General features: G+C 47.8%; 1 protein-coding gene across 1 annotated transcript in view; it reads left to right on the top strand.

Moving 5' to 3' along the window:
• plxna2 (plexin A2) overlaps nt 1-27,521 on the top strand; it is a 136,601-nt gene that overhangs the window by 86,549 nt on the left and 22,531 nt on the right. The window contains exons 7-22 of the mRNA XM_068326421.1: nt 1,028-1,181; nt 2,646-2,742; nt 4,011-4,125; nt 4,958-5,158; nt 5,236-5,332; nt 5,437-5,636; nt 10,906-11,057; nt 12,670-12,787; nt 14,329-14,465; nt 14,959-15,126; nt 16,098-16,191; nt 19,655-19,894; nt 20,181-20,324; nt 20,443-20,677; nt 22,265-22,407; nt 23,595-23,863. Of these exons, the coding sequence (XP_068182522.1) occupies nt 1,028-1,181; nt 2,646-2,742; nt 4,011-4,125; nt 4,958-5,158; nt 5,236-5,332; nt 5,437-5,636; nt 10,906-11,057; nt 12,670-12,787; nt 14,329-14,465; nt 14,959-15,126; nt 16,098-16,191; nt 19,655-19,894; nt 20,181-20,324; nt 20,443-20,677; nt 22,265-22,407; nt 23,595-23,863 (2,564 nt within the window). The remainder of the gene's footprint in view (nt 1-1,027; nt 1,182-2,645; nt 2,743-4,010; nt 4,126-4,957; nt 5,159-5,235; nt 5,333-5,436; nt 5,637-10,905; nt 11,058-12,669; nt 12,788-14,328; nt 14,466-14,958; nt 15,127-16,097; nt 16,192-19,654; nt 19,895-20,180; nt 20,325-20,442; nt 20,678-22,264; nt 22,408-23,594; nt 23,864-27,521) is intronic.

The raw sequence follows: 27,521 nt of genomic DNA, 5'->3' as shown, positions 1-27,521 counted from the left end.
ACAAGAGGCAGTGATTGCAGTGATTGCTGCAATCAACAGTCTCTCCGACTCACCTCAGAGCGAAGCAACACAAACACGGCGAAAAGTAAAAACAGGAGAAGACGAGTAGCCCCTCAAAAAAACATAAATATAAGAACTCATCCGTCCTCTCGATGGGTAATCCGGCTAACGAGATAGGCAGCATCATCGGCCGCCGAGGCCGTCGGGGTCTCTTGAAAAAGGCCCCGCAGTTAAGCCGCTCGGCCCATCGCCGCCGCCCCGCGGCGTTTAGTGAGAGGCAGATAAAACAAAGAGAAAACTTCAAACGACGCGGCCCCAAAAATAACCGCTAATGGAACAAGGCTCTGAAATGTCATGGTGATAATTATCCAGGCTGCCTCTGTAGAGCCGGATCACACGCCCCGTGTGCAGAATACGCTTTATTTATAGTCGCAGCAGCTGAGCGCTCCGGCACCGGTGTCACCGCTCTCCGGAGGATGACTTCAAACGCCTCGGTGTGCATCTGCATGCGTCAGTGTGTGTGTGTGTGTGTGTGTGTGTATGGTGGGGTTTTATGTATCTTTGTGAAGGGTGGAGAATGAGGTATCAAAATTTAAAAAAAAAAAAAACTGCCCCAAACTGCTGGACCTCCATTCCAATCACAACGTCGGCTTCTGGGATTCTTTAGGTTGACATCTAAACGTCTTCCTCACGATGGCGTCGATCAGATTTTTTTGAAAAGACGCAGCCACGCTTCTTGGCAAAGCGTATGGGCGTCTCTGGTTTCTTTTTGCTCCTTTTGCATTCTATTTGGAGCTCGTTACTCTTCTGCATTCCAGACACAGTGTTTTTCACATCTTCCCCTCAAGACGATCAGATCTCATCTTCGCCACGGATGAAAGCAACGCCGTTCGTTTTAGAATGTGTGATCACAATTCCGTTCAGGTCTCCTTTTTTTTTTTTTTTTTTTTGCAATGTGGCGCCAAAAAAACTGCAGGAAAAAAAAAAAAAAGTTGACGCCGTCCGTTTTTTGTCCCGTTTCCTGCAGCTGCTGGTGAAGGTGAGCCACGTTCCAGACCTCTCTGCCGGCATCACCTGCTCCTTTGGCAACCTGACAGAGGTGGAAGGGCAGGTCAACGGCAACCAGATCCTCTGTGTGTCTCCTGCTGCCAAGGATGTCCCGCTCATCCCCACCGACCAAGGTAGAGAAAACACACACACACACACACACACACACACACACACACAGGTACGAGTGGTTCTCTTCTAAAACGTTCCTGTAAATTCCCGGGAACGCCGATATGATCGCCTGATCGCATCCTGATCCTCCTTTATCCATTCAACACTCCGACTTTCACGCGCGAAATCCAAAAACAAGCTCCGCCCGGGCTGCTGCTCGGTAAAAATTATTCGGTAGAAGAATTCGACTTTTAGGTTTGGATAATAAAGACACGCTAAGATGCTAATCAGCTCCGACGTACCTCCCTAATCATCTGGTGACCTTTCCGCCGTTTCTCCACAAATGCACAGCGGCGGATCCGCCATTTGTTTATTTGCAAACACATCTGTCATCTCGGACGCCCACACCTGTTGTCTGACAGTAAATACCTGTTGTTTGCCAGCCAAGATGGTGGCAGGGCAGCGAAACCAAACACACTGAATAATATATTACGTGCCGGATGTGGAAATCGCTGTGTTGTGTGGGTTCGGTACTCCTCCTCCTCCTCCTCTTCTTCTCCATAAGTAAATGACAATGCTGTTTGCCCAGAGCTCCCGGGGGGGGGGGGGCGAGTGCATCAGGCTCTAATATTAATGTTCTCCCTGAGGTAAATGTCAGCTCTTCCTCCATCCATCTAGTCATCCATCTAGTCATCCATCCATCCATCCATTCCTCTATTTCTTCTCTCCTCCTCTCTTGGCCACCTTCCCTGTTCTTCCCTCTCTCTGCTTACACCAGCATTCTTTTTTTTTTTTTACTCCGGATCCATTCCCATGGGACTTCTTCCTCCTGACCTTCCCACCATCCTCCTCCTCATCACCGATCAGTTGCACATCGATAAGAAATGAGGAGGGGAGAGGAGAGGAGAGGAGAGACTTCAGCGATGTGAAGTTTTAAAATAAAGACAGATAGAAGCTACGTTTCTGCACCAAAGGAGGAAAATAACCTCCTGCAGGAGGTTTTGTGTGGACAGGAGCCACTTTGTGCTGCTAAACCCTGCGAGACAAATGTGTGATGGTAGAAGTCAACGATGAGCCGAGGCTTCCTGCTGCAGCCTGGTGCGAAACAGATCCCCATTCCCAACAGGTGCTGCAGAGAGAACAGGGCACGGAGGGTCATTCAAGCCTCCTACACACAGAATGTCATCGGAAATTCAAACACACACACATATGTATGTAACACACGCACACACAAACACAACTACACACACACACACGCATATTTATGGAGTCTGTACCCTCGTGGGAAGAGATAAGACGCTGTTTCCTTACAGAGAACAGAAGCACAGCCAGAACTCTCTCCACCAAAACAAAATCTGACTCCCTTTCTCACGATGGTGTTTGCTTGTTAGATAATATTTAATCACGTCTGCCGTTCTGATGTCATACAAAGAGGTGTGAGGATGCATGAATGTGCAAAATGTTTCCTCTCTTTTTTTTTTTTTTAGATTGGTCAGGAGTGGAGCTGAGGCTCAACTCGAAGGAAACCGGTCAGATGCTGATCAGCACCGAGGTCAAGTTCTACAACTGCAGCGTGCACCAACTGTGAGTACACGGAAACCTGCACGCCCCGCCCCAAACCGGACAATCAATGCACGGAGAATTCATTACAATTCATCCCTACCTCCCTCTTAAAAATAGCCCCGGTAAAGAGTACAGGGTAACGTGATCGGCTGCTGCACCCCGAGATGGTTTTTTTTTTTGGTGCTAATAAAGCATTCAGCATCGAACACGACAGTCGCCAGTCGGGATGTCACGCTTCTCTTCACGCCACATCCGTCCCCGACTCGTGAGTTAGTGGAAAGCAGGAAGCCAAGGATGCTAGTAACACTCACAGCATGACATGTTATCCTGATGCTACCCCCTTGACGTCAGAAACACAAACTGCTCCTCAGCGTCGCATCGCCGTGCGCTGTCTGCCTCACACGGAAAACAATTACCAGCTCTCGCATCAGCTCGGCTAATCGGCCAAGACAAACAGGCTTGTGCATTTTGCTGCACATACACACACACACACACACACACACGTCCAAATGCACAAAGACAGATGCATGCACTTGAAAAGGGCACGCGCCCCATCCCAACTCTCTCTCCCCACACCCTGCAGACTGAGCTCGTAGCGAATCAGACCTATTCTTCTGAATTAATGCGCTTGCCAGAAATCCTTTCCGAGCTGTTGCGCTGATGAATACTTCACAATAAGCGAGTATCGTAGTCTTATTTCAGAAAGGGGGGGGGGTGGATGGATGATGGTGATGTTGTGTGTGTGGGGGGGGTACTGCAGTAAATGCTGTCATTTAAAAGTGTGTGTTGTATTTTCTGAGGCAACATGCTGGTATTATCCACCCATGAACCCGACACACACACACACACACACACACACACACACACCGCTGGAGTGTTCTGAATAGAAGAATGTTTCCTTGGAATAATAAAAGTTTGAGTGCAGAACTTTTGCTTTTGCACTGTTCTCACTGCTGTTATGGGATGTCGTGTCCTCTGGCCTCTAGCGTCACGAACGCACAGGCATTAACATATCGTACGTGCCAATACGCCCACACGCCAACTAACAGATGCTAACAGATGCTAATTACAGCGACTCCTTCGACAATGCAAGGCTAATGGTGTTTGAGGGATCAAGCTGAGGGAGAAGCTCCACCTCGTAGCCGTTCGGTTGCCGCGCCGACCGCAACAGCAGGCGGTCCAGTTTGGGGTCGGTAATCATTTCCTCCATGACTCTGCTGCCTCTCCTTGACTTTCTCTCTCTGTGTGTGTGTGTGTGTGTGTGTGTGTGTGTGTGTGTGTCCATGCAGGTGTCTGTCGTGTGTGAACAGTGCTTTCCGATGCCACTGGTGCAAATACCGCAACTTGTGTACCCACGACCCCTCCAGCTGTTCCTTCCAAGAGGGACGAGTCAACGCCTCAGAGGTGGGTGGCAAACTGTCAAACACACAGAAACGTAGACGTGTTTTTCATCCTCTTCTCTCCATCTCTCTCTCTCTCTCTCTCTCTCTCCCCCTCTCCGTTTCCTTCTGCTTGCATCCTGCTCTGTGTTCCCAGCTCCGTGTCGGCCTCGGGGCATGTCTTCAGAAAAAGACACCCATCTAAGCCCTTCCATTTCCGAAATTGGCGTTTCTGTCTCGGCGTTCTTGTTCTGTGCAACAGCAATTAACACCGTATTATCTCTGCGTGTCTTAAGGACGATGCCTGATCGCTCTGATCCAGTCAATCAAGGGGGCCAGTGGATACACATTGCTCACAATCTGCCCGTGCATTTGCTTTTTTGCTTTTTTTTTTTTTTTTTCATGCTTTTTTTACTGGCTTCTGAATGCCAGTAACATTCAGAAGCCAGTCAAACCTATGACTGGCTTCCAAATGCACTTATTTTGGATTTGCTGCAGCAGAAGTGTTGTTTTCTCTTTCCTAAACTCATCGACTTCCACTAAAAACAGCAGAGCGTGCTAACAGCTCCTGTGGGTGATAAGTAACGGCGCACTGGATGCTCAGTGGGCATTACTCCTGCAGACTTTAGCTTCATAAATACATGGCGCTCGCAAACAACTGCATTAATTAGAGCGGCATCATGAACAAAAGCTGGCCTCTCTCTTTATGAGCACTAATAGCGTCTTCTGTGTTCCGATCCTGAGAGATAAGGCTGCGTTCAGGAGTTATGGATGTGGAGGCTTCGCTTTAACCTTGAATTTATTCCTCACACTGTGACGATAACGTGCGCTTCCCGCCCGGTCGGCGTTTCCTCCAGGACTGTCCCCAGTTGGTGCGCTCCGAGGAGATTCTGATCCCCGCCGGCGAGGTGAAGCCCATCACCTTGAAGGCTAGGAACCTTCCGCAGCCTCAGTCCGGCCAGCGCGGCTACGAGTGCGTCCTCCACATCCAGGGCGTCAGCCACCGAGTCACCGCCCTTCGCTTCAACAGCTCCAGCGTCCAATGCCAGAACAGTTCGGTAGGTCGGGCGTAATACATGCACCAGCTTCTCTTTTTGGGCTCCTCTTTCACCGTCATCCTCCCTCTCGCCTCCAGTATCTGTACGAAGGAATGAAAATCAGCGAGCTGCCGGTGGACTTCTCCGTGGTGTGGAACGGCAACTTCATCATCGATAACCCGGAGAACATCAAAGGTAAAAGGATCCTCCAGCGCTCCATGTTTTTTTTTAATGATGTTTGCATATGTGTGTGTTTTAATAGTGTGACATTTGCGTTGATACTTCCTGTCTTCCCACAGTGCACCTCTACAAGTGCGCGGCCCAGCGGGACAGCTGCGGCATGTGTCTGAAGGCGGAGAGGAAGTTCCAGTGCGGCTGGTGCAGCGGCGAGGGAAGGTGCACCCTGCGGCACCACTGCCCCCCCATCAACCCTTACACCACCCGCTGGCTCAATCTGTCCACGAAGAATGTCAAGTGCACCAACCCACGCATCACTGAGGTCAGCTCCCACAATCCCATTGGTCCGTCCCGCCCACCCACACGTGCGTCGCTCCAATCGACATGCAATGATCGGATGAAACGTCCGCTGGTGTTTCAGCTCTCCGGGTGAAAGCTAACAGCTTGTGAAAGCTAAATGAGCTGAAGCTAAACGCAAAAGCTAACAGGAAGTGTTCTCAAGATCGCAAATGGGCGCTGCTATCCTGAATTGAAAATTGTTTCCCACTAGAATAAAAAATGAACCTTCTGCCTACAGATCTATAACCTGTTCTTTTCTTTTCCGTCTTTTTCTTTTTGCGTTTCTTTGTCTAACTGAGAGAATATTTGTTTTTGTGTTTTTGCAAAAGAGGCAAAAAGATCAGCAGCATACACACATGCATATGTATGTATGTGTGTATGCTTCTACACCTGTGTGGCTGTGTGTGCTGTGCTGACAGGTGCACACTCGTGTGACATTTGCCTTCAGGGCCCTGAGAAATACACACACAAACACACACACACACCCGCGTCTTTGACACCTGCCTTCCCTTTGTGCTCGTATTTGAATGTTTTTTGTCCTTTCACAAGGTTATTACAGCGCTTTGAAAATAACAGTGGCACCAGAAAAGAAAGGGAACCATTAAATAAAAAACAGACACAAAAGGCTGGAAAAGTTTGGTGATTCATGAGGGGAACAATGGCAGCGACTCGCCTTCTCCCACTGTTTTTTTCCACACTTTGCATCAACGCTATTGAACGGCTGGACTTCCTCCCATCTCGGCAACGCCGGGGTCGTGACCTGGAAGTGGTTATTTGTTTTCCCATAAGTAGGTCTCTGCTCGCTCAGGCCACATCCTCGTCCCGCCTGGCGGGGTTTGCTGTCACGAGGGAGTCAGACCAGGAGGACGTGCTATTTAATTAGGCTTTGGTAATGCACCAGTGCATTGTGGTTAACCTCCCAGACCCCGCTACCTCCACATTGACTCATTTAGTTTCTCATTTCCTCCATTCCCACATTCTCACGACGGACTCCGGCCAATTAAAAAGTGAAGTTAACCGCCTGCTTAATTGATTAGCTGTACTGTATGCAGATCAGGCAGAGAAATAAAGCTTCTATAGATTCTGCGCTGCAAACTTGAAGTATCAAATGAACAAATTGAATAAAAGTCCACTTTAACTTTTTTTTTTCTTTTTTTTTTTTGGCAGCTCTAGGTGTAATATACCTTGAATTTCAGGATCTATCTGTTATCCAGAGGAGTATCGATTCTAAGTTCTGGCCTGCTTTAACTTGACAGATTTTTGCCCTGAGATATTTTGAGAAGCGTAAAAAACAACATTCCAACTATCTTCAATATCTGCAGAAAACATCAAGTTTATGTACCAGTTTGACAGACTGATGCCCGTCCTCTACAACCAGGCAGGAATCCATGATACATCGATGCCGTTTAGCCCACCTACAGTGTCTGAGTGGTCTGTACCGTGGTAGAAATGTTGGGTTGAATGGAAAAAATGATCCCCAAACACTTTTCAATAAAATGCTAAATATTGATGCAACAAGTACAACATTGCAGAGGAGCAACAAAAACCAGTTAAATGATGGTCGGTAAGGCTTTACGAACTTGACGGGGCAAGAGTTTTTGGCGTGAAGTAAGACACAAAGACACAGAGTGGGGGAAGTAAACCCTTAAAATGTCTGTAGGGGGAAGACGAGCCGCCGTGGGTCGTCTGAACGCGGGCCTGCTTGCAGCAGTAGGAGGTTTTCATTTGCATGATTCGCACCGGCGCGTACTTCCGTATAAACGCAGACGTGCGGTGGAGTCGATGTTTGTTTGCGCCTCGTCCTACCCCCTCCGTCTCTCGGTGATTACGGTTTCTTTAAGGAGGAGGTGTCTCGCCGGTGGGCTGAATTTTTTAATAAATTTGGTTTTGATTGTACGCGGCGAAGCCCCCGTCATGTGCTGATTTGTATACATACTAGCACATTAGTCGATGTGCCTGCCACGAGATCGTCCTTTTTGAATAATTAATGTTTCTATTAAGTGCCACGATGCCTCCCACCACGGGCCATTAATATTGAAGAGATGTAAGCCCCCGCTAAACAGCAGAGGGAACGACATCAAATAAAGCTGGGAGTTGGTTGGGCAAATGAAAGGCATCTCCTCGATAGACTTTGGCTGGAACTTCTACAGCAGAGGTTTCTTGTGTCCCGGTGAGGCTGCACATTCAGTTGTTTCCATAGGATTCAAAAAAAGGTATGCAAACCTGTTATTATAGTGAAACACCACAGGGATACATTTCATTCCAGACTGCGGTACACCTGAACTCTCCTCCCCTGCAGGTCCTGCACAGTATGATCAAACCGGCCAATAGAAAGTTCAGAAAAATGAGTCTTCAGCCAGACAGCATGGAGTGCAATGCCAAAGTACCCTCTCCATATGCCAGAATGTCCTCTTCAAACACAGTACAAGTATGCTAATTGAGGGAAAACACAGTTCTCCACAAATACCCCCCTCCTTATCTAATCATTGCTCCTCTTGTTTTTCTCCTCTTGGAAAAACTACTTTTCATCAGCTCCCATATATTGTGGCCGACTTCAAGATTTAAGGCCCCCATAAAGTATTTAGGATGTAGTTTATTTGAGAACAAGCGATCAGTGGGGTTTTTATCAAGCCCATTAAATACTACTCACAATTAAATGTGACATGCTTGAATTAGTCTGAGCAGAGTCCAAAGACAAAAAGATTAGCTGTAAGCTCCTAAATTGCATCAAGGGCTGTTTAATTTCTAAAACAAAATATCCTGCTATGACACGAATAAGAATATCGCCTCTGAGTAGTGCGGTCTAATACTTAGAGAACTTCTTTGGAGCTTCAATAAGATTAAGCTCCAAATAATATACAGGGGAAGTATTGGCGTTGCACATTCTGAGAAAAGATTGCACGATTAAACCTTCTGAGCTCTTCAATCGTCTTGGAAAAATGTCGTTGGACTCTTCCAGCTATACCGTAGCTGCAGCGACGTGCTGGGCTTGCATCGCCCGGAGGCAGCTGAGGCAGTGTGTCGCCTTCTGCGCTCGGTATTGAGTTTATCCTTGGCTGCATCAGCACAACTTTCCCCACCATTACTTCAGCTGAATAAGTCAACACTGCGCTTGACAGACCTCCCCGGGCGGTTCAACTCTGCAGCCCTTTCTCCGTGTCACCATCGCTCTAGTGTTGCTCGGACTAGCAAATTTTCTTCCCCAAGTACGACTGTTGTTTTGTCTTGATTGGAATCTTAATTTCCAGATTCCAAATCATGAAGCATTTCTTGGGAAACGTTGATGTTTCGGCGCCCAATGCTCCAGCCGGGCAAATTATTTCAGGAAAAGGTGGAGAGTGGAGTGTTGTGTTCCAACTGATGGACGTTTTGCTTGGAATCACCCTCAGCTGTCAGTTTGTTGACGCCGGACTGGCTGACACGTTGCTCGGGGAGCGTCGGATGGGAGCAGTGGGAGCATATGCATGCAGGCCTCCTCTTCCCCTTCCCTCTAAAAGTCTGTCTGTTAAGACAAACAACAAGCCGGTGCCCGGAGGAGGTGGAGGATGTGTCACCTAGCCTGGGGGAGACGAGATGCCGAAAGACAGAGAGGGGGAAAGACGGGAAACAGATGAAGAGTAAGAGGATGTTGGAGGGGAAAGATGAACAAATAAAGACAGTCTTTAAAAGCGATCTATGGCACGTTACAACTGGTCATTAAGCTCGATCGGAGCCCAATGTACAAGGAGGGTCTTTTATGGATGGAGTCTCTGTGTTTGCGTAAGACTTGCAGTCTCAGGGACAAAGAGCGTCGCTTCTTCGTCGTTCCTCCTGGCCCATAGACGTCGTTGTGTGAGCCTTTGAAGTGAGATCATCGTGACTCTTCCACAGGGGAGCTCAATCAAACGGGTTTCTGGATTAGTCTTGTCTTCTTGTGCTTGGCCCGCCCGTGGGAAGGGCTCAATCAACCCCCATAGGGTAGAGGGAGGAGGTCTCGCAAGGATTTAGCACACCCATCTGTCGCCGTCACTGCCTCACCTTTTCTCGTAGTGGCGTCCACTTCCTCTTCCTGATTCATTCGGTACCTTTCCTTCCTCTGTTGTCAGAGTTCCCAACCTCCCCGCCGTTTGTCTTGTATTCTCCAATAACCTCCTCCTCTGTTTTGTTCTCTCTCAGGCCCTTACATCTCTTACGTAACCATCGCTAAGTCTACTCGAATAGCTGCTGCCGTCCCCTGACATGGATATATTTAGCCATTATGCCCCCCCCCCAACCCCCCCCCCCATCTATACTATGCAGGCCCAAGCAGTGATAAAAGATTCATGTATTCAGACCCTTCAGGCACTGCAGTGACACACTTACTTTACATCCAGAGCAATTAATGTCCACTGAATCTAGATTACAACGCCGGCGTCCCAAAGGGCGACCACAATACCCTAGTGGGTATTGGGGGGTGAGGGTGGGGGTGGGTTGGAGCAATACTCAGAGGGTCCCCCCCATCACAAAGCATTTTGCGGCTCAGTAAGCGGTCACAACCGTCGGTTTTGTTATTGCCTTCTGCTTGCATGACCAGTAATAGCATATTGATTGTTTGCAAAAGCACGATCGGCTCAACACGGCGGAGTTACAGTCACCTCCTCCCATCTGCCCTCCTCCTCCTTAGCGTCCTCCGGCTACTTTTACTTCACCTTCTGCCAAAAATTTCCTACTCTGTTGGTCTTTCTTTATCTCCTCCTCCTCCTCCTCCTCCTCCTCTTCTTCACGATGACGTCGGCGGGGCTCTGCAGCATCGTGCCACCCTGTGCCAAGGTCATACCGGGCTGCCATATTCTATTTTATGAGTAGGTGATCCCCCAATAAGCATTAATAGGATCCCTTCTTAAATTTATCGCCCACGGTGACGGCCATAGATTTTTCGTTGAGGTCCCTCGCTGAATGTTAATAAACCAAATCCCATTGTTTTTAAATTAAAGTTTCTTTTCCGGGTTTTATGGTTGTATAAATAAATTTTTATTACGTGGTTTTTGTGTGATGCTTTATTTAGACAGGAAGGGAAACATAAAATTAGCTAATGCTGTGCGGTTAGCGTGCACTCGTGGCGCAATGACTCATGGCGTTGTCCTGACATCCTGTGGACTCGGGCGCTCCTAATCGCTTTAACAGCCACCTGGACCGTAACGGCTGTTTTGCCCCTGAGCGTCCGGGCAAACCGGTGGCCCGTCGTGATTTCGCTGTTTTCTACTAAAAGTGCTTTTGCATTTCATGCCCTGCAGGTGACCCCAGAGGCCGGACCCCCGGAAGGAGGCACCCGGGTGACCATCCACGGCACCAACCTGGGCCTGGCCTTCTCGGACATGGTGGGCAACGTGGAAGTGGCGGGGGTGAGGTGCACTCCTGTGGAGGACGGATACATCATCGCCGAGCAGTAAGCGCTAGCGTCATGGCTTTAAAGCTCTTAATGAGAACTATTAAATCCGATATAAATAATAATAAACAAACTGGATGAAAGGTTTAACAAACAAAATAAGCTTTTCCACCGTTTTCGCCGTAATGAAGACTGGAGCCGGTCCAGACAGCCAGGCCCCGACATCGCTTTCCTTCCTCCGCAGCGCGGCAGCCCTGTTCCCTGTCTTTGTAGCTCATCTAGTCAACAGCAGCCTCACAACAGCTGTGTGTGTTTACTTTTGTTTACCTCCCTAATTGTCCCACGCTGTGCATGCATCACGTCAAAGTCTGTCCCGTTCACCCCGAACTAATGAAACACCGTCAGCGATTCGCAACGTGCCTGTCTCCCTCTGGACAAAACACACACACACACACACACTAAAAACACACACACACTCCGAAGGATGCAGGGTAAGTAGCTCAGTGCCTTATGGGCTTTTACCCTCCTCAGCTCACACGATTATTCACCCCAAATATCTATTTATGTATAGATTTGAATGCCGCTCTTCTTGTGGACACTGAGTCTTAATTCAGTCACCATGCTTTCTACTGCGGACTGGATCCAACCAAAAAAATTCTTATTTGTTTTATGTTTCTACTTCAGAGGATTTTGTGAGAGCTTCTTATGCTTTGAAAACACACACACACACACACACACACACACACACACACAGGTTTTTGTTGTTTTTTTTTAGCCGAGAGAACGTAGACTTCCAGCGGACTGCTGCCCCTCTGCAGCATCTTTGTGGTGCATTCTCATTAGCGACGACTTCAAGTAACCCTCAGGTGTTACACAAAGAACCAACCACTCTGTAGAGATGTGGAATATACGATGGGATGTTCACTTTTGAAAGCCAAACATTTCTCCATACGTGTCGGGATCCTGGTGGGGAGGTCTGTCAGCTCCATCAGCGAGCAGATCCTCCTTGGGTCGGCGTCCTCCACGGAGTTCATCCTCTGAATCCCTGACAGTCATTTGTCGTAATTCAGATGATCAATGCTGGAGGAATAATACGTCTCTGCTCCACTCCTCCTCTGTCGCTTCCATCTACCTCGCCACATATTTTATCTTTCTTTCCATGCTGTGATTGCTTCTTGTACTTTATTACTCCCTGGCACCGGCAATCAATAGACGTCCTTGTTTTATTATGTCATTTGATCTAGTCACCTGCAGCGCGGCGTGACACCTGATCACATAGAATGATAAAGCAGTATTGATCCCGCTGTGTGATTTATATTAAGAGGGAACACGCTGGCACGGCGCCGGTGCTGTCAGGAGCACGGTTGTTGGATGTGAAATTTACTTCACTCACATTGGATGTGCCAACTGAGGAGGGGGGGGGGGGGTCTCATTTGAAGACATTGAAGAGGGGCGCCTGTTGAAATGAAATGAGTGAGACAACTAAAGAAGGTTCATTTGATAATGGAGGACCAATCGATTTCAGGCAGAGAAGAGTTTCGATTACTTTCTCTCAACTTCTCAGCGCTTCCAGTCGTTTTTTTGTTGTTGTTTTTTTTTGTTTTTTTATTTAAGAAAGGTGGAACCCTAGAAGGTTCCATTTGAAGAAATGCTTTGTCGTTTTGTTCCGTAGGATCGTGTGTGAGATGGATCCGGCTCATCCTGACAGCAGACCCGGTCCGGTCCAGCTGTGTGTTGGGGAGTGTCGGCCGGAGCTCAGGACTCGCTCCTCTCAGCTCTACTCCTTTGTGGTAACGACTGCAGTCACACAACAGAACAACAGCGTTAGAGGCTGGGATGCAGGGAATATATGGAGTGGAAGGGGTTCCTGGGAAAGTAATTGTTTTTGCTCCACAGGCAAATTATGATGTGTGAGTTGCCATGACGATGTGCACATAATTAAGCAACGCAAACAACATGCTTAAGAGCTTTATCAGGAGGCGTAATGATCTCTGTGCTGATGGTGTTTGTCATTATTGAAGTACGGCCTCTCCTCCTCCTCCTCCTCCTCTCTCTTCATCTTTTTCTTCTCCGCCTCGTTGTTCAGAATATTATGCTTTCACACAAAAAAAAACAGCCAAATGAAATAAATAAATCCTGGACACAAAATAATTAAATTATTTGTCCTGTTTCAGCAAAATTACCGGTATGTGGAATTCATATCATTTCTTAAAGTGAATCATGAATAAAACCATTCAAGGGGTTGATACTTTCACACATAAGACTCCCAAGTTACTCCCAAATAATAAATAAATAATAACAATAGTAATAATAAAATAATAATAGTAATAATAATATTGGAACTTAATTGTTAAATTTCTTTCTTTTTTTTAAATTAATTTACTTGTCTAAATCTGAAAAAAGTAGAAATCATAAAAATTATTATCAGAATAGCTGATTTAATTTTTATTTAAATCATCTGATCAGCTTAATGCAATGAAAAACTTGAGCCAATAAAACAAAACTGTCCAAATCGGGGGGAAAAAAATCTGAATCCCGTGACGCAGCTAACTGCACATGAGAATAATCTACCTTTCTGTTTGCGGTGTACGTCTGATCACACCTTCACCGTTAGCGCTCCCCTTACAATTAGCAGCAGCTGCTAATTACTGCTGCTGCTTTCACGCTTTTGCTCGCAGGTTTTGTCATTCCTCTCGCCTGCATTTACGTTTCCTGTGGATTCTTCTTCGCGCTTCGTTCTCGACTTTTTCTCGCTCTGAACCGACGGCCTTCCTTTCCGGCTCGCTGTACCGGAACACCTGAAGGAAGAGGGCCGGGCTACATGACGGCGTTTACACTTAGTTCTTTTTAAATCGTCGTTTTGTGTTTGTCCTCAACGAAGGCGAGCGCGGACGCCGATCCGTGTGCGTCCTGCTGTGTGTGTGTTTTCCTGTATGACAGCCTGTCTGCTCGGATATTTCTCCATCTGTCGGTGTGACGGCGGGCGAGCTGCCTGCAGCTGTAAACACTAGTTATTTTCAGAAAGTCTTTTAAAAGCTTTGCTCAGACACAAACCCGGCAACACATGACACACAGGAAGAGGATCTCTCAGGGACTGTAAGAGCTCCTGGTTTTATCCTCTTCTCACCAACTCGCGTTGCACTCCGCTGACATCGGCCTGGCAATATGAATCACTGTGATTTGCGAGGAATCGGTGATAATGCATGAATGTTTCACCATGTACAAAACACACGCTGCCCTCTTTTCTGGGACTATATCTCAATTTTGTTTCCTGCTTCACCCCTCCCTGCCGGAGTAACTCCTTTTAACCTCTCTTTCTTTCTGTTTTCAGACGCCGACTGTCACCGGTCTGTCCCCGAGCCGGGGGCCAGAGTCAGGGGGCACCAAAGTCACCATAATGGGAGAAAACCTCGGCGCCGGCAGCAGCGTCAGCATTCAGTTCGGAAACCAGACGTGCGAATTCTACGGGTAAGAACTCCCATAAAAACCGCTGCATGTTAGTCCATAAAGTTTAATTGGCTAAAACAGCCTGAAACAGAGAAAAAGAGGGGGTTTTTTTATTGCTCCCGAACAAGTGTGAAAGACACAAATATGGATGTAAGGCGGTGGAACCGATGCGCTAACAACATGTGTCGACACGTGTCACCTGCATTAAGTGTGAAAGAAAAAAAAACAAAACATCTGAGCTTAAAAGAGAACGGGAGCGGAAACATTTCAGACCTTATTCATCTTTATTTTCTGCCTCGCAAACGTTGCGATCATTGCATTTATAGCTTTAATGCGTTCTGATAGCTGCACATTTCTTCTTCTTTTTTAATGTTACCTGCATCACTGTCAGACACACTGAGCACTGGTAACTGTTTGTACAATACGTCAATCTAAATGAGATTTTGGTAACCTACTGCTTCAGTCATGCCGTTGGACGCAGGTTTAAATCATTACTATGGTCTTCCTCCTGCAGGCGGACCATGGTGGAGATCGTGTGCTACTCCGCCCCCTCCCTCTCCGGGGTCGGCCCGGTGCAGATCAGCGTCAGCGTGGACCGCGCCCAAATCAGGGAGAGCCTCACCTTCGAGTACATAGAGGACCCGACCGTCCAGCGGATCGACCCGGACTGGAGCATCGCCAGGTATGCTCCTCATCCTCATCCTCATCCTCATCTAGTCCCGAGCTTCTGCCACCCAGACTGAGGATTTACGCACCCCCCCCCCATCGCAGCTTTAGAGCCAGACAGTCCTACCCGCTGCCAATAAGCAAACACACGTCAATATTACACTTTCAATTACTGCCTGCTTCTCTTCTCCAATTAGTCTGGATCTGAGAGTCGCAGCTCGCTGATTGGAGCGCCGGGGCGCCGTGGCGACTGTGATTGTCCTATCGAATTCGGCGTTGATCCATCTGTAAAGTATCTTTGGCAGATAGATAGACACACTCCATACAGTCCTAATTAAAGGGAGGCGAAGGGAGAGGATGAGATGGGGGGGGGGGCTTTGTAGTCTACAGCAGATGGCTTGGGCTTACAGAGGGAGTGGGGGGGGGAGCTGGAGGAGCGATGGCGCAGAGGGAAAAGAGAGGAGGAATAAAGGGGTAGAGCATCATAGATGGATGGATATCAGATGGACCTCCAGGGCGGCGGAGTGTGTGATGATGGGTAACACACACACACACACACACACACACACACACACACACCCTCACGCCATCGTCTTCATTCACCAACAACTAAAAACAACACAAACAGCTGGAGGCAGAGCGTCCGCCGCCCGCATCCTGGTAGACGCCGCCGTGACGTTTTAAAAGCCCGATCCACACCTGTTGACGGCGACGAGTTTAAAACGTTTTGTTTTTTTAAAAAGCGTCTCCAGCTCCGTCCTTCACTTCAAAGGCCGTTACTTCCTGAAAGAAGCTGAGCATGAAAGCCGGTTTGATGCGCTTATTTTCCCCCGTTGGAGCCGAATCACATCCGGATACGTTCCTCTAATTGTTTTTGTCTCTTTTTACTTCATTCCTGTTCTTATTCCCAACAGAGAGGAACATTTTTATTCTCGCTTTTTATTCTGGCTTTTTTTTTTTTTTTTTCATTCTGCTTTCATCTTCCAGTGGCCACACCCCCCTGATGGTGACAGGAACCAATCTGGACGTGGTCCAGGAGCCCCGGATCAGAGTCAAATATGCCGGCCACGAGTCTGTCAATGTAAGGACGCCTTACGCACACACACACACACACACACACACACACACACACACACACGCCGGAGAACGAACACTAACTAGGCCACGCTTAACTCACCAAACACCGCTGTTCAAGCACGGCTAATGATGTTTAGCTTGTGTTTAAAAAAAAAAAAAAAAAAGGACAATCTTCCCTAACAGCCCCTCCAGCTTTCTACGCTTCCCTAACTTCCACTTGAACTCAGTCATCTCAAACACTCCAGTGAGCATCTGAGTAATGCAGCCGGCAGCCAGAGTGTGTGTGTTTGTGTGTGTGTGTGTGTGCGCACGCGCTATTTAATTAAGAGTTCACCCTGAATATTCCAGCGGCTAAATCTCAGCTCCGCGTCCCACCTGCTAAGCACCGCTGTGTTTAACTCTCCCACGAGTCGCCTGACCTGTGTGTGTATTCATGAGGATACAGAAGGTGGAAGGATGGAGGAGTTCGACAGGGGAGAGGCGGGGGGGGTGTAGGAGGTACACATGATCGGGAGCGAGGAGGCCACTAATGGGTTTCAATGGAAGATTAAATGAGGTCAAAAGTCTTTGGTCAGCATAAAGAGCTCTTGTATAATCAAAGTCTTGGCTCTGGGAAATTGTTACAAATCTCATTTGAGCCCCCCGTCCCGGGGCTCTTTGTTTAATTAACGGAATGTGATTTCCTCTCGGTGGTGGGGGGGGGCACAGGGGTGGATGGGATGAATGGACCAAAGGGGAGAAGGGTAGTTGGACGGAGAGAGGATAGCTACGTGTCATTCTAGCTGTACGCGGAATATCCTGCTTCATGTATGAGGAGGACAAACATAATTTGGAAAAAGCAGCAAAGTGGAAAAAATGTAGCTTAAAAGGAGTTAAATGATAAAAATATATATATATACAATCTCATAAAACATCTTCTCTGTCCTTCAGAGACACAAATTCATGCAGACGAGAAAAATCTTTTTATGCCAAAAGGAATAAATTGATCTCCAGTTTAAAAAAAAAAAAAAAAAAAGGAATCATAAATTTTTCTACTGAATTTATTTGCACCATTTATTTATTTTTTATTTAAAAAAAAAAAAAAGAAATAGTTTAACCAAGAGCAAAAAATACTGAATGAATGTGTATGTAGTGAGACCCCAGGTGATAGTCATCAAGCTCCGCCCCTTTCTACCTGCAAACAGCCTGCAAACGAAAACAGAACCATCCGAACCGATGACTCCCCGACCCTTCTCTTCTCCTACTCAGTCCATCTTATCTTCCAGCCCCCCCACCCTCCCTAACCCCCTCCCTCTGCGTCTCTCCACGTCCTCAGCCAGAGACCTTTGAACAGTGGAGTGGGCTGCAGTGGCGCTAGATCACCGTAATGTATTCAGCCAGAGGGGCTGGAGCGCCGCCTTCACACGCCGGAGGACACAGATGAGGCCGTGATTCCAATTATTTTCTCTAACTGTTGACCTCAATACACTTTATCAATAATGAACAGCGTTCCTAAGACTAGTTGTACAGTATAGACAGCTCAAATACATGATAAGATTATATATCTTTTATATTTGTGATATATTTATAATCTCCGTAAAATTCAAGCAGGAAGCGGTCGATGGGGATTAAAAAAAAAAAAAAAAGGTTATATCTGTCTGAGGGCAAAAGTCACGCTGAGGTGTTTTGGGTTTTTTTTTTTAATGCGGCCATTTATTGCCCCGCCTCATCTTCTTTATCAAATCCCACAATGCCCCATTTACCCGACTCCACCCCTCCATCGCTTCGGATTTCCACACGTCACACTCATCTCCACGCTCCCTGAAAAACATCCTCCTCGATAGCAGCCCGTTTTCTATCCTGACAGTAGTCAGCTGGGATTTATGGAAGGAGGGAGGGAGGGAGGGAGAGGACAGTGTGAATAAAAAAAAAAACACACACAACAGTATCCCTCCCCAGCAGAGCAGATGGTAGTCAGAGCCGCAGTTGACTTGCAAATGCCTCGCCGTTCCTTCGTGACAGTCACGAGGATGCAGCCGTAGCATCTGGGCCTGTCTGTATCACATGTCGCCATGCCAACGGGGGAAACAGCAGCCCCTGTCAGACTCGGCCTGAAATTCCTTTATCCATTAAACCTTTTAATTCTCCGGAGGGCAGTCTGAACGAGCGGGGCAACGAAATCCCTGTGATTTATTCCTCCAGTAATCGCTGTGTGATGAAATAACAGTTCGATAACTTGATATATATATTCATATAACGCATAGGGAGCCCGACTGAGTGAGAGCTCGTCAGGAGGTCTGTCTGCTTGTGATGTCACAACCCCAGGAAGTGGAGTGTCGCGGCGGCTGTTGTAATCAATCACTCCTAAGCGCTGTCTGCCGGCCAGCTGTTAAGTCACATAGTACTGATAATCAGTCGATTAATCATTCAGTCCATCGACGGATATTTAATTGGAAATTTTAAGCATTTATGTTGAGTTAAATTCTGGCTGAAGGCAAAAAAAAGCACAACGGGATGTTTTATATCACGGCCAAGTGAATATTGGAAAGCGTCAGAGTTTTGAGGTCTAATTTGCCAAAAATGATAAACTAATAACCGGCGGATTGATCGGTGATGATGCTGATCATTAGTCACCGGCGAGGACGCAGTGGTGCATCTTTTAAAATGTGGTTGAAACAATCCAACACTCCGATCTGTGTCTGAGAGACGAGTGAAGTCAGGAGGCCGGACCCCCCCCCCCCCCCCTCTGCTCCACCTCCGAGGTCGTCCTCCGCCGCCCCCCCCCCTGTGCCACGCCGGCACAATAGAGATGGCAAAGCTGCCGGGGGAATGAGTTTGCATTGATCTCCCGAGCAGCAAACAGGTGTGGGTGGGGGGGGGGGTCACTAAAGCTGAGCAGCTTTGATGATATTTACCTCTAATTAAGTTTCTTCCCCAGTAAAGGAGTGAAGGGAGATTAAAACAAAAAACAACCTCTCTCTGTCAGAGTCCTTCGCCGCAATCCATCCTCCCCTCCCCTTTCCTTTAGAGCCGGGCCGGGGAGGATGGATGGAACACAAGGGGGTGTGGGGTGAGGGGGGGGGGGGTCTGTCATCTGGGAAAAAGCAGGGAGGTGTAATAAAAGAGCCATAGCTCAGCCTTTGCTTGGGGAGCTGAAGGAGCGTCGCCTCCATCCTTTGTGGCGGTTGTCCTCCAGTGTTTTTCAGCGCGGCAGAAGTGGCGATTTATTTTTGTTTTTTACGGAGGCTTCAGCTCCAATAAAAATGGATTAATGACGAGTAACAAATACTTGTCCCTGGAAAAGAATGAGCATTTTATATTACAATTACTGGGCTGCAGAGCTCCATGTTGGTTGTGTGTGTGTGTGTGTGTGTGTGTGTGGGGGGGGGGGGGGTTAGACCGAATCACGTTTCTTATTTCATTTGACGGCACCTTGGCCCGACAAACCGGACTTCCCATCCTGACGCTCCATCTTTTCCCTCCCCCAGGTGTGTAAAGTGTTGAACACCACCAGCATGAGCTGCTTTGCCCCCTCCCTGACGGCGGAGTACCGTCCCGGTTTAGACACGGTGAAGCACGCCGACGAGTTCGGGTTCATCTTCAACAACGTCCAGGCGCTGCTGGTGTACAACAACACCAACCTGCTCTACTACCCCAACCCGTACTTCGAGCCGCTCAGCGCCACCGGCGTCCTGGAGCAGAAGCCGGGCTCGCCCATCATTCTCAAGGTACAGGAAGTCCACATCCTACGCATCCAAACCCCCCATTCAGACCGGCCGCGTGCGTCTTTTATCTATACTTTTATATATTTAACTGAAAAACATACAAGAACACATTTGAATTTTCATCTTGATTGCCAGCTGTTCCCACTTATCGCCACGGCGATGTGTCTCGCCTTGTTTGATGTCGGTATGGAGTCGCACTCAGATGCAGCTGTGCCCAAAAACACTGGGATGTAATTCGCGGCTTCGATCTTAATTTCGCACCCTGCTGTCCGTCTCCGCTCGCCCACAGGGCAGAAACCTGGTTCCCCCGGCAACGGGAGGGGCGAGGCTTAACTACACCGTGCTGATAGGAGAGACCCCCTGCTCGGTCACCGTGTCGGAGAGCCAGCTGCTGTGCGAACCGCCGAACCTCACCGGACAATACAAAGTCATGGTCAGCGCCGCCTTCCGCTTCACCTCCACCCATTTTTCCAGTGAACATGCATGAAATTGAGAGGAAAGTCTTTAAAAGTAATGGATTACAGTTACTTATTCCGTCTCCGTCTCCTCAGGTCCAGGTGGGCGGTCTCCACGTCTCCCCCGGCGCGGTCCACATCATGTCCGACAGCCTGCTGACCCTCCCGGCCATCGTCAGCATCGCCGCTGGAGGAGGCCTCCTCCTCATCATCGTCATCCTGGTGCTCATCGCCTACAAGAGAAAGTCCCGTGAAAACGACCTCACCTTGAAGCGCCTGCAGATGCAGATGGACAACCTGGAGTCACGGGTCGCCCTGGAGTGCAAAGAAGGTTTGTATGAAAACGTGAACGCTGTCGGATGGTCGTCGATTTTGCATGACTGGATTGCACTTCTCTGAAGACTGTAATGATAGAACCAGCATTACCAGTGAGTCAGGCACTGGTAACCCACAGCGCCCGTTAAATCATGCATTGCAAATGACTCCGAATGCGGGTCAGGAAGTTGTCATGGTTACATTTCAAACAAATAAAACACTTAGCTGACTTTTTTGTGACCTGTCTCGTCATCTAATGAGTTCTTTCCGCAGTTCTTTCCACATTCTGTTTTGGATGCCGTGTGCGCACTCGTAAAACTGAACCCACGAACGCTGAGTTCCTCATCAGAGGAAGAGGAACCTCTTCCTCCTGCTAGTATGTCTGGTTTCCCCTGAGGGGTAATTCCATGTTTACTCACAGCTTTCAGGGCCCGATGAGAAGTTTCGTCTCAACGTTATCAGCACCAGAATCAAACGAGGCACCGTAGACACTTTGACCTTTAACCTTCTGCCCGGCGGGAGGACGACAGATAACCTCCGTCTGCCCTCTGAGCAGCAGCTTTGTGCTGAGTTGACGTGAATGCGTCCAGACGGAATCGTCAGATTGACCCCAGATGTCATCATGTGGGTCGTTAGAGCCGAGAACTAAGACGGTAGAAGTGAAGTGGAGGTTTGACAGGACCTTATTATTTATCCCCTGTAGCTGTACCTGTTATTATGCAGTAAAATAAAAAAAAAATCTTGCAACAAATTCTTCCAGAAGGGCAGAGAGGCAGACGAGGTGAACAGTTGGAATCAGTCGAACACGAGCAGCCTGGGGTACAGAAGAGATTAATATTTTAACCAATGGTGTTGGCCAGAAGTCTACTGCCCCACAGGGTGGATTTAGACGGGCGCCGAAGCTCCTCCTTATGAGTATACACCCTCTGCGAGCTGTTAACCAATGCTCCGGTGTCTAAACACATGTGTCGTGGTGGTGGTGGTGGGGGGGGGGGGTGAGGCCAGGGGCCAGGAGGTGAGAGCTAAGACCGGCTGTGGAGTTTTGAGGACGCCGTTAAGGGACTGCCGCTGTTCCTGTGATAGGCTGCAAACAGGGGGGGGAGCCTCCCCCGAAGGCGGCGAGGTGGTTTCATCAGAGCCGTGGGCTGGAGCAGGAGTCGGTCCGGATGGAGCCAATTAACCAGTGCTCATCTGCAGCCTCACACTGAGATGACACACACTCTTTGGGGCCTCAGCTACAGCCAATTTACTGGCTGCTAGATAAAGATGAGTGAGGAAGGGAGGTGTGTGTGTGTGTGTGTGTGTGTGTGTGTGTGTGTGTGTGTGTGTGTGTGTGTGTGTGTGTGTGTGTGTGTGTGTGTGTGTGTGTGTGTGTGTGTGTGTGTGTGTGTGTGTGTGTGTGAGCGATATTGAGTTTTTCCTGACATGAAGACTATCTTGGGCTTTAACTGCCAGCTTCATAGCGATAGTAAAAACCCACCAAGATGAGAAGCGGTTCGTATATTTGCTCCTCTGGGGTTAAAGGATGGTTTTACTCCTCTGCCATGTCTCAAGCGTTCCCTCCAACCGGAATCTCTTTCTTGTCCCCCCCCCCTCTTCCCAGCGTTCGCCGAGCTGCAGACCGACATCAATGAGCTGACCAGCGACCTGGACAGAGCCGGCATCCCGCATCTGGACTACAGGACGTACGCCATGAGGGTCCTCTTCCCCGGCATTGAGGATCATCCCGTCCTCAGAGAATTGGAGGTAACAAGAAAGGGAGAGATTAAGCAGGGGAGAAAAAAAAAACTGTAAGGAAGGGCAAAAGAAAGTCAAACTGAGGTAAAAGAGAGAGATAGGAGAGTGAGTGTCGACGACTCTTACCGCCCTCCCTGCAGGGTAAGCTCCATGGACGGCAAAGTGCCTGAAGGGGAAAAGATACCAGTGTGCCACTTATCCCTTCCACCCTCTGGTCTCATACACATCCCAACACACATCAGCATCCACGCCTCACATGCAAACCCCCTTATGGAAAGTAGGGTCCCAGCACATGGCTATTTCATCCACCAGTGGCTGCAGCATGAGGGGTAATGAACTGAGTAATTCCCAATCCTCAGGCAGGACTGTCGGTTCCTCCATTGGCAGAAAAACTGGCTGGTTAACACTTCTCGTCCTTTTTTTTTTTTTTTTTTTCGTTCAGGCTTGGAGAAAACGCTGTGGGAATGAGTTCATTTTGTGGGGGTCCAGAGGATGAAGCCGTCAGGCGTGAGAAACCCAATCGTGATAGACGTCCACCGCTTTATTTGTTAGCTGAGAGCGTGGCGGGATGGGATTGGTTCGCCAAGGTGTGGTTAAGGCCTCAAGCGGCGTCCGGACGAGATCTTCTTTTTTTTTTTGTGACGCTGACTGGATATACAAAAGTTTTAAGAAACGATCTGTACAAATACAAAACAAACAAAAAAACAAAAAAAGAAGTTGCTTTGGGGTCGTCTTACCCCAGCAAGTTACTTGACATTTGACAGCGAAATGGCAGCTAGCTGGAGATGTAATGCTTTCAACGGCGCCGGGTCAATAATTGATTAAGATCTTCTCAGTTACTCACCATGAGAGGGAGCCTCTGTCTGCCCATAGTGAAACATGAGCGAGACTCTTGGAAAAATCTTTATTCCATGTGAGACAAGGTCAAGAGGGATGTTGAAGAGCAGAAGTCGTTTTTTTTTTTTTAAAAACCGTCGGCTCGTCGCTGTTTTAACGGAGAGTTTTTGGTTTGGGTAGCCCAACAGGTTTGGTGACTCACAAACGGAAGTAAGGCAACAACTCCTGGCTTGCAGCAACCCTGAGAGGACACACGACAAGCTGTTACACATTTATGCAAAATATCCCCGGACATTATTATTCTAATTATCTCTGTGGGGCTCATGAATTAGCGCTAACACGCTTCGTCCTCCCTCCAGGTGTCAGGAAACGGCCAGCAGCACGTGGAGAAGGCCTTGAAGCTGTTCGGCCAACTCATCAACAACAAAGTCTTCCTGCTCACCTTCATCCGGACGCTGGAGATGCAGCGCTCCTTCTCCATGAGGGACCGCGGCAACGTGGCGTCGCTCATCATGACGGCCCTGCAGGGGCGTCTGGAGTACGCCACCGACGTCCTGAAGCACCTCCTGTCCGACCTCATCGACCGCAACCTGGAGAGCAAAAACCACCCCAAGCTGCTGCTGCGGAGGTAAGACGGCGCCATCGGGAGGGATTTTAAGACGGAAAAAGGTTTTTTTTGGGTAGAAAAGCTTGTAATATTTTTATTCATACTAGTTTTAAAATCTTTTTTGACATTAAGATGATTGGAAAAATGCAAAAAAATAAAGACATTGCGCCCAGTCGTACTTCAAGACGCCTCCTAATCATCAGGAACAGTGTCTGCTGCACAGGGCGGATTTTTCAAGCCGTTCCAGGCTGTAGGAGGAGGCTGATAGATGTAGGCAGATGACTGTTAATTGAGGCTCTTGGTTCTTTTTCATGTTGTAAGATGCATTTTGAGCTTCCCCCGTGTTCTCGTGTACATGCTTCGCAGAATGAGGCCGGTAATGAGTGCATCTGCATCACGCCGACACAAACGTCGCGCTCCATCGACGCTCTCGCTCCCCACGTCCTGACAAACCTCTCCATCTTTATGCATAATTCCGTATTCGCTCCTCTTGTCTCTCTCAGCGCCGGTGTCAGGCTCGTTTATCCTCCGGACCCTGGCTTCCCATAAAACATTCAGTCGTGGTTACTTCATTTTTATTTTTTCCTCTCCTGTGTACATTGTTTTCCGAGGGAGTTCGGGCAATGTGCTAAAACTTTAAACACCCGCTAGGTCCTTGCCTGAGTATCCACCGCTGCCTTTGGGGAGTAAATCATTTATTTTCAGCTGGTTTCCCATCATAAAAACTTCATATCGATTCCCAGTTTATAACCGGTTTCCCCCCTCCATCTGAAGATCAGATTAAGGAACCGCCAGATGGGAAACACAAAGCGAGACACCCAGAGGTGGACAAAAAAATGACCCGGCATCAAACGGACGGTAGAGCGATGAGCAATCCCACCGCTGCGCCTCGGAGGGATTAACATCATAAAGTTTTTACATTTAAATTAAGGGATTATGGATTTGACACGGCTCTTTGCCGTTGTTGTCTTTTTCGTCGGCTGTTTAGAGAAAAAAGCTCCCACTCGAACCAGCTGGTTCTCACACACACACACACACACACACACACACACACACACACACACACACACTGTGATGATAGTCAAATCGAGCATGTCTCTAAACGGTTATTGTGTTTGTGCGAGGCGTAAAGAAGCGTTTCTGCGCTCTGTCGTCGCCATTGTTGCCACGTTTCTGGGGTCAGTCGTCTTTTCTTTCATCTCTCCTCCAGTCTGTCATTATTTCTAACAGGATAGCGAGATGCTACGTCGGCTAAGATGAACTTCTGGCTTCTGGTATTGATGAATTAACAACACATACGTAGATTTCTGTGCCGTTTTTGCAGGTTATATCGCGGCTGTTATTTGCTCGTTTGTTTTTTTTTTTGTCTTGATGTTTGTGGAGCGAGGATCCGAGTTCTGCTGGCCTTCACTGGAGCAGAGGTCACTCTGAACGTTGCTCCAAATGAATTATTAGTCGAGGCTACAGGAGAGAGCCGAAACACAGGAAGCACCTACAGGTCACACAGTCCTCTTCCTGTTCTCATTTATATTACAGCGGTTTGAAAGTGCATCCCGAGATGCGTTTGACTCGTAGCTCAGCTTTTTACTAGAAAGGAAAACGTACGCGAGATGACACGCTCGACCTCTTCAGGGGAAACCGTAACCACGCAGGCCTTTACAGACAAAGATTGCAAAAAATAGCTCCATCTGTCACGGCGCCTTAGCATGTTGCCTCTCCTGCTCTGCTCAGAGCCCTGCAGGAGTGATCAAAGTTTAATGCGTACAACAGATCCAAATGGTTGTTTATGAAAAGATAAGGCCAGCGACTTTCTAGACATGTGTCAATAAAACCCAGGAAAACAAAGCGCTGGATTGTCTTTTGGTGTTTTCCGACCTCCCCAGACTCCGTGGCAGTCAGCCCCAAAACTATTTGTTCTTACTGAAGACTTAAATCGTTACAAAATAGGTCATATAACATTTTCATTAAAAAGATATATATATATATTTAAGAAAGGCAAAACAGCCTCAGAGAAAGCCTGGGCGCTGTCGTTTTTAGAAAGTGTTTAACCAGAGTAAATAATCTGTGCTACATTTAGCAGCAGCTACGATGCTCTTATTTTATTCCCAGCAGTGGCAGCGTATGCTAGATATTAAACAGCTGTGCCTCGTGTCCATCATGATGAAGGAAAATGTCACCCAGTAGAGTTGGTTTTGCTCTTTTAATGAGATTTAATGGGAAGGAAAAAATACGGAGGATTGCCCAACCGAGACTTTAAGATGGAGACGGTTAAAACCTGATTTAAAATCAAGCATGAACTCTGGATAGTAACCCTAAAATAAAAGCATGATCTCATTTCTGCTTGTCAGAGCAGGTGAAGAGACGTCTGCGGTCAAAGTCCTTAATTATTGATGGAAGGACAAGTTAAACCTAAAGCAAAGGCAGGGAGTCTGATTCAGCTTTACGATTTTGACAAATAAACAGATTATTTCAGCAAACTAACTGAAAGATCTGAATGCAGAGAAAATTTCCACATTAGGTGGGTGGGATGTCGAAGATTCTACATGTAAACTCCCTCTCTGATTAGCATTAATGCTACGCTACGGTATCTTTACTTCACTGGGAATGATTCCATGGACAGTCACCATAATAAAAATGACCATGATCACTCCTGGCTCCCTCTTTTTCTGAAATACAACGGCCAACCAAGTCAGTCCACAACATACCATAAAAACGTCCCCGGAACCAAAGGTGGACAAATATCGATGCCAAAGTGCAAACCCAGCAAAAATATCCACACCCCCACACCCACCCCCACCCTGCAAACCAAGAGAAATGCTGCTTTGGTTCTGCGAAGCCTCTGCCAGTATCTCATTGGTACATCTGCTGACTTTGTAGCCCTTAATATGCTTACAGTCGGTCATAAATATGCATTTCTCTTGAATTCCACTCGTTTCACCGATCATTTGAATTTCTCTCCCGTCCTTGAACGAGTCTGAAAAGGGCTGAAGTGCTATTTTACGGAGTGGGAATGAATGCATGCAACAAAAAAAGAAAAAGAAAAGAAAAAGCCTCTTGGTGGATTATGGGGGATGGAAAAACAAATCATGGGGATGTATTTGAGGAAACAGTTTGACTGCCTAACAGTTACAGAGATTACAACGAATGCGTCTCGTGTCATTGGCCGCCTGTGATGGCGAGCCGGTTGTGTTTGAATTTCTCTACACCATGCTGTAGTGGTGCTCCGATGGCTGCTGGATCCATTTTCTCCTTCCATCAACCAGTCAAAAGGAAGCAAATTACAGCGTCTGAGTTTCTTGTGTTTATGCAGAGCCGTGATACCCCCCCCCCCAGTCAGTTGAGTTCCCGGAATCACATTTGAAGGAATGCACTCCTGCTCTTCGGAGGCGTGTTTATCAAAGAAGCCGGTCTCTTTGGTGTTTAAAAATTTGTGATGTCTTCCGCTCTCTTTGTCTTGATAAAGAAAGATCTTTAGCTCGCAGACACTAAAAGCTTTTTGAAAGCAATATCTAAGGTTTGATAATGTGTTTGATTTCATCGCTCTCCGGCGCGCCGAGTGGAACCGATGCCGAACCTCACGCCATATCGGGACGGCGCTTTGCTGCGTTTGTGAAACCGCGTTCCCCTCGCCCGACTTTATTTAACTGATGACGCTCTGTTTTCGATTCCTTCTGTCTTC

This window comes from Antennarius striatus, chromosome 2 (assembly GCF_040054535.1).
Source record: "Antennarius striatus isolate MH-2024 chromosome 2, ASM4005453v1, whole genome shotgun sequence".
Classification (NCBI taxonomy): domain Eukaryota; kingdom Metazoa; phylum Chordata; class Actinopteri; order Lophiiformes; family Antennariidae; genus Antennarius; species Antennarius striatus.
The sequence above is the reverse complement of the archived record's forward strand: the minus strand, read 5'-3'. Positions and strand labels throughout refer to the sequence as shown.